The 11636-nt window shown below is 47.5% G+C and overlaps 1 protein-coding gene and 1 non-coding gene across 4 annotated transcripts; one reads left to right on the forward strand and one right to left on the reverse strand.

Annotated features, from left to right (window-relative positions):
* Positions 1–153: 153 nt before the first annotated feature.
* On the reverse strand, positions 154–226 carry Trnaf-gaa. Its single transcript has one exon. It is a non-coding gene; the product is annotated as a tRNA-Phe (tRNA).
* A 3001-nt stretch (positions 227–3227) lies between these two features.
* Positions 3228–11246, forward strand: LOC6551535 (putative metabolite transport protein HI_1104). 3 transcript variants are annotated; one of them, XM_026981594.1, is made up of 3 exons: positions 3228–3684; positions 9253–10602; positions 10663–11246. In XM_026981594.1, the coding sequence occupies exons 2-3, from the start codon at positions 9267–9269 to the stop codon at positions 10932–10934; spliced, it is 1608 nt and encodes a 535-aa protein (XP_026837395.1). In that variant the 5' UTR covers positions 3228–3684; positions 9253–9266; the 3' UTR covers positions 10935–11246. The 3 variants fall into 3 exon arrangements, with proteins under 3 accessions (XP_026837395.1, XP_001978478.1, XP_026837396.1); XM_001978442.3 differs by having other exon boundaries at positions 3228–3388; XM_026981595.1 differs by lacking the exon at positions 3228–3684 and having other exon boundaries at positions 9202–10602.
* Positions 11247–11636: the final 390 nt, after the last annotated feature.

Below are 11636 nucleotides of genomic sequence, written 5' to 3' on the forward strand. Positions count from 1 at the left end.
AGTGCTGTGAAGCACCAGCGGTAAGCTGCTAAAAAATTAAATTAAAATATATAAATGGGATAATTCGAAATATCCGAATATGAGTCGTACACGGTAGCAAGTTAGTCGTAGGAAACGCAGTTTGATTGAAAAATAAAAAATAAAACGGAGAATTGCCGAAACCCGGGATTGAACCGGGGACCTTTAGATCTTCAGTCTAACGCTCTCCCAACTGAGCTATTTCGGCACTTGGTAAATCCTGGCGACCATCGCTCCATTTTAAATGGAATCGTGCTCAATTGAATACTAATCCTGAGTTTATGGACTCGAGCTGCACTGAAAAGCAGCTTTCGATTAAATGGAAACTTCTCAGAGCTCTGCATAAATTACTCACTTCATTTATGAACGAACAATGGCGGCATTCACTTGGGCCTAAATTCCCATGGCTTAAAAATCAAATAAACTTAGTTAAATCATATATATTTGTGTATTCTATTGGCCCAAATTAAATGGTGGGAAACAGTTCGTTTATTTAACAGACTATATTACCAGAGAATTTGCGGTTTTGGGTAATGGGTGCAAATACTCGACTAAAAACTGACGTCACTTAAGCCTGGGAAACTTCCAGTATTTTTGCGGTTCCTCGATTCTATATGTAAGTGTGGAAAATAACTAGCACCTGGGGGTAATGCATATTAATTAAGCGACCCGATAAAACCGATCGAGCCAAAAAGCCATTCTTTATACTCGTAATAAGCCGGACTGCATTGTCCCTTTTCTGTTAGTCATTTATTAGCGCATTCGTTCTGGACATGACCGTAAAAATGCCCCTTGCTAATCGGCCGGCGATCAACAATAAGACTGCGGATCAAACCGGTCGAGAAGGCGGTGCTCCACCGCTCACCACTGACCACTGACCACTGACCAGTCACCAGCCACCACTCACCACTGACCACTGACCACCCATCATCCACCAAATCCTGCGACAAATCCGAGTTCTTTGCGCCGTCAGACTGGGGAAACAAACGCTGAGCAAAAACGCTGATTTTTATTGTTTTGTAATTAGCTCGAATTCAACACTCGAGTATTTTTAGTGTCCGTGTAACCATTCAATTTATTCATGATTCACGCCTAATTGCAGGTGTCGCTCGATCGCTGGACTTCCATCTCTTGAGGTCAAGTGTCGAGGAACTGGAGTGTCGCAACTGCTGCACGTGCCATGTCGTCCGTAGCTCCACGTCCAAGTCGCTGCCCCAAGGATCCGGTTCCACACACACACGGTGGCACTTAACTGGAGCTGCCAACCGAGGGAACCGAGGGCACCGAGGGCCTTGGAATGCGCCGCTCGTGGGCGTTCAAGCAAGACCACAAGCAAAAGAAACAGAACACTCTGCTCCCAGAACGAAATGTAAGCGAATTGAATTGAATTGAATTCAAGTGTACCACCCACTGCTCAGTTACACCGCAAAAAAATGTAACTATTTGTGGATCTAGAAATCGAAGTATTTGATATCGTTTGGTATGCACGACGCACCATTCTTTATTCACTGTGCACGCGAACTTGAGCTCCTAGAGCCGCCCACCCACCCAGCCACCCGACCACTCGGAACACCCAACCGAACTGACGTCACAACGTGGTGTGCCGTTGGCCAAGACCACGCCAAATTAGCATCGAAAAAGTTATCCGTAAGACGAAATACGAAAAACGAAATACGAAAGAAACACCTGCAAGAGCCAGAAATCGCAGAACAACAATACGAAAACCACCATGGAAACTGGTTCCGAGGGGCAGCTGAGATCTGTGATCCGAGGCTCCAAGATCGGAGATCGGGGATCTGAGCCCCATGAGTCAGCTGCGGATAGACGGCTATCGTATGCACCGATTTACGGCACGCACATGTGTTTCCATGGTAATGATAGTGCGATAGCAGGAGCAGGCGGAGTACCAGCGAAAAAGAAAAAATCCCCCGAAATTGCAGTCACGGACGTCAGCCAGCGGCTGAGAACTGGATTTTGCAGCGCACTTTAGTGTCCGATTCTCGGAATCCAAGAATCCACCCCAGCACTTAACCCTTTGGGCTGCCAAGCACTGCAGTTAGAAAGTGGTTGAACCTTACGTCCAGGTATTAATAAATATAAACTTAATTGTTAATTAAATTGCTTGCTTAGTAGGTAGGATCATAAAGCACGTAACATAAGCTTCAGTTGGTATGATCCGAGTGACTTCAGTGGGTTAAGCCAACTCAAATCGAAGGGGTCAGTCCAGGGATCGTCGGCACAACATGGCACAGACAAGCACCACTCATCATCGGCGTGCTCGGAGCACTCGGAGCACTCGGGACAGTCGGGAGAACTGAGGCGATGGGCAAGGCAGACGTCAGAGGTACTGACAGAATGGGGGAATCCACATCCAAGCCGCGATGTTGTATTATGCGTGGATTTTCCATAGCAGCCAACTGGTTTTCTCTGCGCTGCTGGTGAATCGCTAGTTATTTTAGCTGACTTCGCTGCTTCTCGAGAGAGAACAGCGCAAGCGAATCATAGAGGCGGGATCAAGGGCAGCATGGTCATGATCAGCGAGCATGCAGCTCAAGATGCTTAGCCGAGTGGCCGAGGTGACTGCGGCTGGCCAGAACTGAGCTATTCGCGAAAGGAACTACTTTGGTTCGGTCAAGTATTGCTGATCTCCACTTTGTGATTTCCTGCTGGCTGTGTTCGTCCTTGCACCCTGGCTGTGTTGAGTGTTTAGTCTGCTCATGACTCCTCGATGACAAACAGGGTGCACCTGCGGTCAGTGCCAATGCAGCGGCTGAGGGAAAAAGGAGGCACGGCCGATGCGGATTGGGGATCACCGATTAATCAGTCCTTTGTTCGGCCGGCAAACACTATTTTTGGCACATGCGATTGGAGCTCGGCATGAGCATGGGCATGGGCATGGGCATGGAAGGGTCATGTTCCCCGAATGTTCTTCTTCTTGACTAAGCATCTCGCCAACAAAGAGCACTCGCTCTTTGCTGCTTTTGCCGCTTTTCTCTCGGCCTGCTTGACTGCTTTTGCGTGGCTGGCTGAGGCTGGTTAGCCTGGCTGGCTTGGCTGGCTTGGTTGGCTTGGTTGGCTGGCTTGGCTGGCGCTTTGCTTTTGGACTTCTCTCGAGCTGAAAGTTTGCATTGTTTAGCCGGCGATGGCAGCGGCGTCGACGTCGACGTCGCCGTTGCCGTCGCCGTTTGGGCGGTTTTCCTTTTTAAAACGACGATGGACTGGGCCGTGTTTTAGTTCTGTTTGCAAAACGCAGCCAAGTGGAGGTGCCCCAAAAAATAAACAGCGCATTCTCAAGTCCAGGGAGCACATTTTCACGGCTCGGACTGAACACTTATTTTTTTTCCTATTTCCATCGAATTGTTTGTTCTGTGTAAGTGGCGTCTTTCGTCTGTCGTGTCGCGTTATCTACGCCGCTGGTGTTGATTGAAAAATAGAGACACAAACTCGGATGCTCTGGCTGCAAGTCTATGAAAAAAGAAAGACAATAAATATTAAAACGCCTTGGCAGTACTCAATTGCTCGCCGACGCGTGCTTGTGTGCAATTAATTTAAATCCATCGAGGGGTACCATAATTCTCGACAGTTTTTGTGTGTCAGTGCCAAAGCAGCCGATCCAACGATCGAACGATCGATCGAATAAGAAAATATAGCAGCAGCTCGGAAAGTGTGAGTTAGATGGGGCAGATGAATCAGTGGAATTTACTGGGGAAAAGTCCAAGAAACCGCAGACTATCTAACTTCCCAATCCGAACGTGTGACGAATAAATCGCAGAGAAAAGATCACTAATCAAGTTGCTAGTCAGCTGGCTAATACAGCTGAAAGGCGCACAAGTGGTCTTGTTGAATTCGATATCAATCAATGGAGTCTACAGATCCGAACGATCATCTCCTAACTAGCCCTATAAGACCGGATCGCAAGCCATTAACACGGATCATTAAAGATCGCAGGCAATAGAAACACCACTCCGATTGGTAGGAATTGCGTCCCAAGTGATGATCTGTGTGTACTAATCGTGATTAGTCCAGTGAGGAGGAAAGAAGATGAAATCAGACGGGAAGCTTGTCATTAATAAGCGGCAATAAGCTTCCATAGATACCATAGACACTTGAAAACACGGCGAAGGGAAGGGGAGAAATGGCCAATGGCACTTTGGCTTACAACGCAAGCCATTAGGAGTCTGTGTCTGGAGTCTGTTTGAACTACATAATATTGACGCAACTCAGTTGCTGTCAACAAATTACGGACGACACTCCCACATCCGAGAGGTAATGAAGCCACCAAGTGTGGAAGTTTGGGACTATCTTATCGCGCGGTACAGAAAGAAAGAGCCCCGAATTGGATTTTGAACAAGGCATATAGACAGCCCCCCAATGAGCCAATGAGACGGTCTAATGAATCTTTCAATCGATCGATCGATCGATTCTAATGTAAGGTAGCAGCTGGGCAATTTGTTCGGGCGAGCTGTATAAACTTGGCATTATCGCAAAAAGTTGAAAGCTCGATTTAACTGGCAATTTATTGCTGAAATTCTGGCAAGGCGTTTAATTTCGACATGATGCGCATTCGTTCCCACATCTCGGAGAGAATTTCTGGTGGGCGGTGGTAGCCATTTGGGGGCCACATTGTTGTGGGGCAGTCACGAAGGTCCGAGCTCCGAGCTGCATACTCGTGCATCTGGAAGTACATTGTGGAGTAGTTAAAATTGCTAATGAACGCCGGCAATTGCATAAGTGTGTCTGATTTTGATTAACATTCCCTTTTCTATAATTTAAATGAGCTCCGTCCAATCATTTCGATAATGCACCTACTCGTAGCAATCTCCCTATTCGGAAATCAAATGAACCGTCTCCAGTCCCACATCCTCTGCTTGGGCACATTTCCCTATAATAGCTCAATCAGCTTCGAATCGCGGAATGTCAGATCTATATGAGTGTTTGCGAGTAATTAGAAAGGTTGCTCAGGTGTCGCAGATGGTTGACTTTAATTGATAACTCCCGCTGGCATCCAGCTTAATTGAGCCAGACCATGTGGCCACTTGAGTGATATTTGTGAGTAATTTATTGCCCAATCCGCAATTAAATATAATGAGCAAGGCGCCCATTACCTGAGTAAGGCAACTACCACTGGGCACTCAAAGTAGATCAGTCTGCTGCGATGGGTATCAGTGCCGTCGACTCCTAAAGATGCCAGCCATCCATTTTATCGTCATCCGCTTGATTTGCATTTGTCGAACAAGCGGAGACGACGTAATTACCCGTAATTCGGGTTATACGGTCCGACAGCCAGTTATTTTGCTTGTAGCTGGGCTCAGAATCCCCTCGAGGTGGAGCAAACAGAAAGTCCGAGATACATTCAGTCCGGATGATGACTGGCAAGTTTGCCTTCGTTGCGCTCGGAATCGCCAATCGCCACCCTTGCACATGGTCACCGGTTTGACCAGCCGGCCGATCATCGATCTCGACCAGCCGTACTAATTTATGCTAATGGCGGAACCGTTCTCATCGGCAGCCCTTTGCCAAAGACCCGGTTTCGACTTGGCACGATTCGCGGCTCCCGCGGTTCCGATTGGCAACAACGCCGCATTTGCATTGGATCGCATCTGGTGGGATGGGATGGCATGGGATGGGTTCTGATTGGATTGGGAGTGCAGTCGGTGACAGTTGCCAGGTGCGATCTGTATGGCATTTTGTAATTCATTAGGTTCGGGTTGCGAACACCTGGTCCAGAGAAATCGAATCTGATTCATTGGCATTCATTTATCGCCGCCACCTGCCATTTACATACTCGCATATCCCCAGGCAGAACTTTAGGGGGATCGTTAAATAAACGATCTTAAGTGCACTACATGCTAGCTGATCTATAAAATAGTGTCTTTTTATGATCCCCGGATTACTTTCGCTTGCTCAAGCACCTTGTTTGCTTGGCTTATGCGAGCCAGATCCGCAGACATCCGGCATTTCTTCATTTCCTCAGGTGGCGTCGGTAGCACTTGGCACTTAGCACCTGGCCCACAATGGCCATATGCAAATCACATGGATTCTCTTGGCACCCGGCGGCTGCTAACTGACCACACTCAACAGCAATCGAACAGCAATCCAACGGCAAACACCCAGGCATAAATCAAATTCGCAGACAGAGTCCAAGGGGCGTTACCTGGTATCTGCCATAATTACCAGCGATGTGCTGCAGAATCCCAGTGTGCAGTTCACACGAGCAGGTGTCAAGGTGGAACGCAGCCAACTACGTCACGCAATCTTAAGTGTTCCCAAAGATCTTCGATTCCCACAAACCCGCAAGCCCGCAAACCATTCAAACCACTCAAACCATTCAATTCAACTAAGTGACTGTTAATTGTGGGCGAGAAGAGTGAGACACCTGCCGCACGGCACAAGCCAATAAATTAGGAATATTTATTCGCTATTTATTTAAAAATCAGCCAGATGGCTTTGACCCGCACCACCCCCGTCGGCCGCCCGGAGACCATTCATAATTGGTGGGCAGGTTAGCCTTGAGTGCGGTTACAAGTCGGCTGATAAACCGCATTTTAAGCCAACCCAAAACGATTGTATAATGTGCATACTGTGTAATGGGCATGCTTGAGTGCCAGCCAAAGTGTTTTGAATAGGCGACTAATCGTATCGGGGTCAAACACGATCGCATCCATCAGCTAGAAAGTTCCCAGAAGTACTTGCCTCCAATTGCCCGGCCCGTGCAAATAGGCCGAGATTCTAATAGCAGCTAATGCTGGCAGTCTACCATGTCTACCACATCTGAATCGGATTCGCGCACATGTTCAGCGCTCAGCTCTCAACCCTCAACTGTCCACTCGATTCGAGTTCTGAGTCTGAGTCTGGGTCTGGAGTCTCGACTCCGACTCCGAGTTCGAGTTCCAGCGCGAGGCAGCCAAGCCTGACCGTTCTTGGTCCAATCTTGTCACGAACATTAGCCAAGTCGATGCTGTAATGTCGGGGCATTGCCAACTTCCATTGCGTGATATGTGGTGTGGGTAGATCGCAGTGCTCCGCGATCAGTGCTCAAGGATCAGTTGCGTTCCAAATGCTATGGCACATGGAGCACACGAAAATTGTACACTAATTGTGCTAGACAATAATTAAATGCAAATTCGCGGTTCCATGCTTTGAGCAATTCCATTTTACATTAGCTTCATTGTTCGAAAGACATCGATTTGTATTTTTGTTTTTTTTTCCTACTTCTAGTAGGTTATAAGCTGTATCGCTCCAATGAGCACCCATATATTCGATAGCTCATGCACGAAGTGCAAATCCGATGGCCTTGCCAAAGAAAGCGAAGGAGGCGAGTTTCCAGAGAAGGGGCAGGCGTTTCTATACAGCCAGTCACGTTTGGTCGAGAGTCCGGTTTTTGGTCTATTGCGCTTGGCGCCTTGACACTGAACTGGAAATAGAAAACGCGGCTTACGTGGCCGCGTGCGGATATGGATTTGGATATGGATGTAATGCAGGGCCAAGGAGCCGCTGGCTCTCCATAAGAATCTCCATGAGAAAACTCCAATGCCAAGGCTGCCTCGTGAGATTTAGCTTAGCCGACAACAATCGGAAATAATACCCGCTTCCTACATCGAATCTGCATAAGACTTCAGACCAGACTCACGTGTGAGCTTTAATACGAATTTATGGCTTCATAAATGTCAACGCGCAGCACGAAGCGATGATCAAGGTCTTGGGATTTTCAATGGGCCAGGCCGTTAGTGCTTGAATGACTATTATTATTAAAATTGCACCGAGCATTGGGCCAAATATGTCGAAACCAGAATGTGCATCACTTCGAAGGCGTGTAGTGCCAACTCGGAACCAGCGACACAAAGATCTGTGTAAGCTTTTGGAATCTGATTCGATGCGCAAACAATGAGCACACAAGCCAAGCCAATGACCAATGGCCAAATGGTAAAAATGGTTAAAATGGTAAAAATGTTTCAAATGGTTAAATGGTAAATAGAGACCAGCTGTGCAATAAACCAGGCGGTCAATACACCGAGCATCCGCATTCTCGAGGCCTTTTGTTCGACCGCATATCCGTCGGATGGCTGGATAGCGAAGGTGTCTGGCCACTATTTTTCCAGCCATGTTCTCGGCGATTCTTGGTATTGACCTTGGCGCTTTTGACAGCCCGGCAATTGTAAGACATAGCCAAAAATTGAAGAAAACGAAAACAAAAAATAGAAAGACAAAGACAAAGAACAGCAAGAGCGAATTAACGTGATTGATTAAAGGAATTTCGAAACGCATGTTGGCGGGGCGGGTGTTTGACTGTCAAAAGTGAAGTCGAGGCCCAAAAGAGCTGACTTCTTGCCGGTCTTAACCCATTATGAAGCTAGCCTAATTGCGGTTTGCCAAAAAAAAGAACAAGTAATAATTTGCCGCCCGCAAGAATGGAGGGTACAGCAAAAAAGACAAATTGATCGAGGCACTTTGCTCGGTGCGGCAGGTAAACGTTTTTGGATCAGTCCAACTGAGCGCTTGGAGAACCCATAAATCCCATAGATACACATATAAATTATACAATTTTCCCAGTTCCGATTTCCTTGAAAGCTTTGCGGCTTAAAATACTCAATGTAAGGCCACAGCTACAGAAAAGAGGCAACAAATTGCTTCCTCATATTGATCTTGATGCCTATTAAATATTGATTCGTATTGTTTAAAGCCGCCTTTCCATTAACTGATTTATTATCACACAAGTACTTTATTTTATGGTAAAATGTTTTCGATCTTAACTTAATTGTCACCACCTGCAGAGCACCGATTGGAGATCGTTTTGCCTGCAATGTGTGGGTATAAGTATCCGGATAATGCTCGTTAGACACCGTATCTCTCGTATCACGTACGCGTAATTGCCTTCACTTTCGTTACGCTGCGAGGGAGAATTATGGACATTGTGCCAAGTTCCTTTCGAAATTCCAGTCACGACGGATCCGTCAAGTGCTATTCCGAGATTGCATTATGCAGCTGACCTGTGAGCTGACACTCGAAAGCTGGTAGACTCATTAATTGAGTGATCGCAGATTATTTGTCATTATGTCGAGCCACTTGAATATTTTCCTTATTGCCCGCTCACTCGGTACAAATGAGAAATGCGATAGTGATGGTCCCCATTCGGAATGAGTAGTAATTAGATAGCCAGCCAATTGGGTTTGTGTACCTTCTTGTTTGATTGAATTGTAGTTATTAATCAATGGCGGACTCCTGTCTCTCCCGCAGTCAACGGCCACAATATGATACCTATTCTGGAGAAACTCAGCGGGTTCTACAACTCCTACGTCTTGGCCGTACTCACGATCGGGTATATCCTGGGCGAACTGGGTCACTATCTGATCGGTGTGACCTCCAAGCAGACGGCCATTGAACTGGACTACGGTGATCATGCCTGCCAGCAGAACACCTCGATGTTCAATCGCCACGAATTGCCCACCCAGTGCTCGGCGGTTGGGAACGAGACCAGCTGCTATGCCCTCGACTTCAACGGCACCGGCTATTGCGAGTGGAACTACAATGGACTGGGCATCGACTACCAGATCCTAGCCGGACCCACCTTCATCCTGATTTTCACCATCGCGGGCGTCTTCATGGGCTTCGCAGCAGACAAGTACAACCGCGTCAATATGCTGACCGTGTGCACAGTGATCTTCGGCATTGCCATGATCCTGCAGGGCACTGTGAAGGAGTACTGGCAGCTGGTCATTTTGCGCATGATCATGGCAGCCGGCGAGTCGGGCTGCAATCCCTTGGCCACGGGCATCATGTCTGACATCTTTCCGGAGGATAAGAGGGCCCTGGTCATGGCCATCTTTAACTGGGGCATCTATGGAGGCTATGGCATCGCCTTCCCTGTGGGCCGCTACATTACCAAGCTGAACTTCTGGAATCTAGGATGGCGCGTTTGCTACTTAGGCGCCGGTGTCCTCACCGTGATTATGGCCGCCCTGACCGGAACCACTTTGCGGGAGCCGGAGCGCAAGGCCATCGGCGAGGGTGACCGGCAGACGTCCAGCGGCAAACCGGTGAGCCTGTGGCAGGTTATCAAGAGTCCGGCGATGATCATGCTGATGATTGCCGCGTCCATCCGTCACTGCGGTGGCATGACTTTTGCCTACAACGCCGATCTCTACTATAACACGTACTTCCCCGATGTGGACTTGGGCTGGTGGCTCTTTGGGGTCACCATCGGCATTGGCAGCGTGGGTGTGGTCGTTGGTGGCATTGTGTCGGACAAGATTGTCGCCAAGATGGGCATACGATCACGCGCCTTTGTTCTGGCTGTCAGCCAGCTGATTGCCACACTGCCAGCCTTCGGATCGGTCTACTTTGATCCGCTGTGGGCCATGATCACGCTGGGCCTGAGCTACTTCTTCGCCGAGATGTGGTTCGGCATTGTGTTCGCTATTGTTGTGGAGATTGTACCGCTGCGCGTTCGCTCCTCGACCATTGGCGTCTTCCTGTTTGTGATGAACAACATCGGCGGCAACCTGCCCATATTGGTGGATCCCGTGGCCAAGGTCCTGGGCTATCGCGGTTCGATTATGATCTTCTACGCTGGATTTTACGGCATCAGTAAGTCGACATGGTCTGGTCACTTTTGGTTACCAATATTATTAACACCTTTGGTCACAGGTTCCATCCTCTTCTTCATCACCTGTTTCCTGCTGGAAGGCAAGCCGGATGAGGTCGGTCAGCCGGAGTCGCCGAAGAGCCATCCGGATGCCGTGCTCAATGCTCGCCACATGCACGGACACGACAACTCCGTGTTCTCCGTGGACGAGACCCTGCCCTCCAACGGTCGTCCTGCCCAACTGCCGCAGCATCTGCAGATGTCCAGCAATGGCTACGACAAGTCCCAGATTTCCCCGCCGCGACAAAATGGCGCGGAGAGCAGTAGACTATAGATTAGCTTAAACTCCGGAGTGTTTTTTTTTTATTAATTAATATTATGGAATTTTTATGCTAGGGCGTTAGGATACATGCTTAAAATTCGGCCAACTGATATTTCGATATCTGCCTTGAATCAGATATCGGTTCATATCACACATAAGTCCGAATCCGGAGCAGGTGTCCTTGCACCCCCTGGAATCATAGTCCTAAGCGTGATGGGGTGAGTAAGCCCCAAAACACTGTATTTTTAGCGCGATAACTGTACTTAATTCGCCAGGCGATTACAAGTGTACAACTTTAATAAAGTGCTGTTTTGTTAATATCAATTGTCTTCGATACTAACGGTTCAATATATTTACCAACTGTAGAGGACCAAAATGGTCGGCTATTTCACATGTTTGTTTTGCCGTATTTGCTGTCTGAGTCAGCAGTCAGTTATCATCTTTCTTTATGTTACAATTTTCCTTCAGTATGACCATGTTGCATCTTAGCGAAAATGCTTGTTTACCCCACAACTATCGATAACTATTGCGAAAAGATGTATGACATATATGTGTCGTAAGTCCTAAACTACATACATATATAGATTTATATTTATTTAAACACGCACATCAAAGCCGGTGAATTAGTTTTCTTCAGTTCTGTACTACAGCTCATTCAAAAAACATTAAAATAAATTTGAAAAATTCCGTCAGATAAAAAAAGATAAATAAAAG

Source organism: Drosophila erecta, unplaced genomic scaffold (assembly GCF_003286155.1).
Source record: "Drosophila erecta strain 14021-0224.00,06,07 unplaced genomic scaffold, DereRS2 tig00000126-arrow-pilon, whole genome shotgun sequence".
Classification (NCBI taxonomy): domain Eukaryota; kingdom Metazoa; phylum Arthropoda; class Insecta; order Diptera; family Drosophilidae; genus Drosophila; species Drosophila erecta.

Excerpts from the sequence above, each read along its gene's own strand:
- LOC6551535 (XM_026981594.1), top strand. The coding sequence starts at position 9,267 with ATGATACCTATTCTGGAGAAACTCAGCGGGTTCTACAACTCCTACGTC. Across the intron at positions 10,603-10,662 it reads CGCTGGATTTTACGGCATCA|GTTCCATCCTCTTCTTCATC; the intron begins GTAAGTCGACAT and ends CTTTGGTCACAG.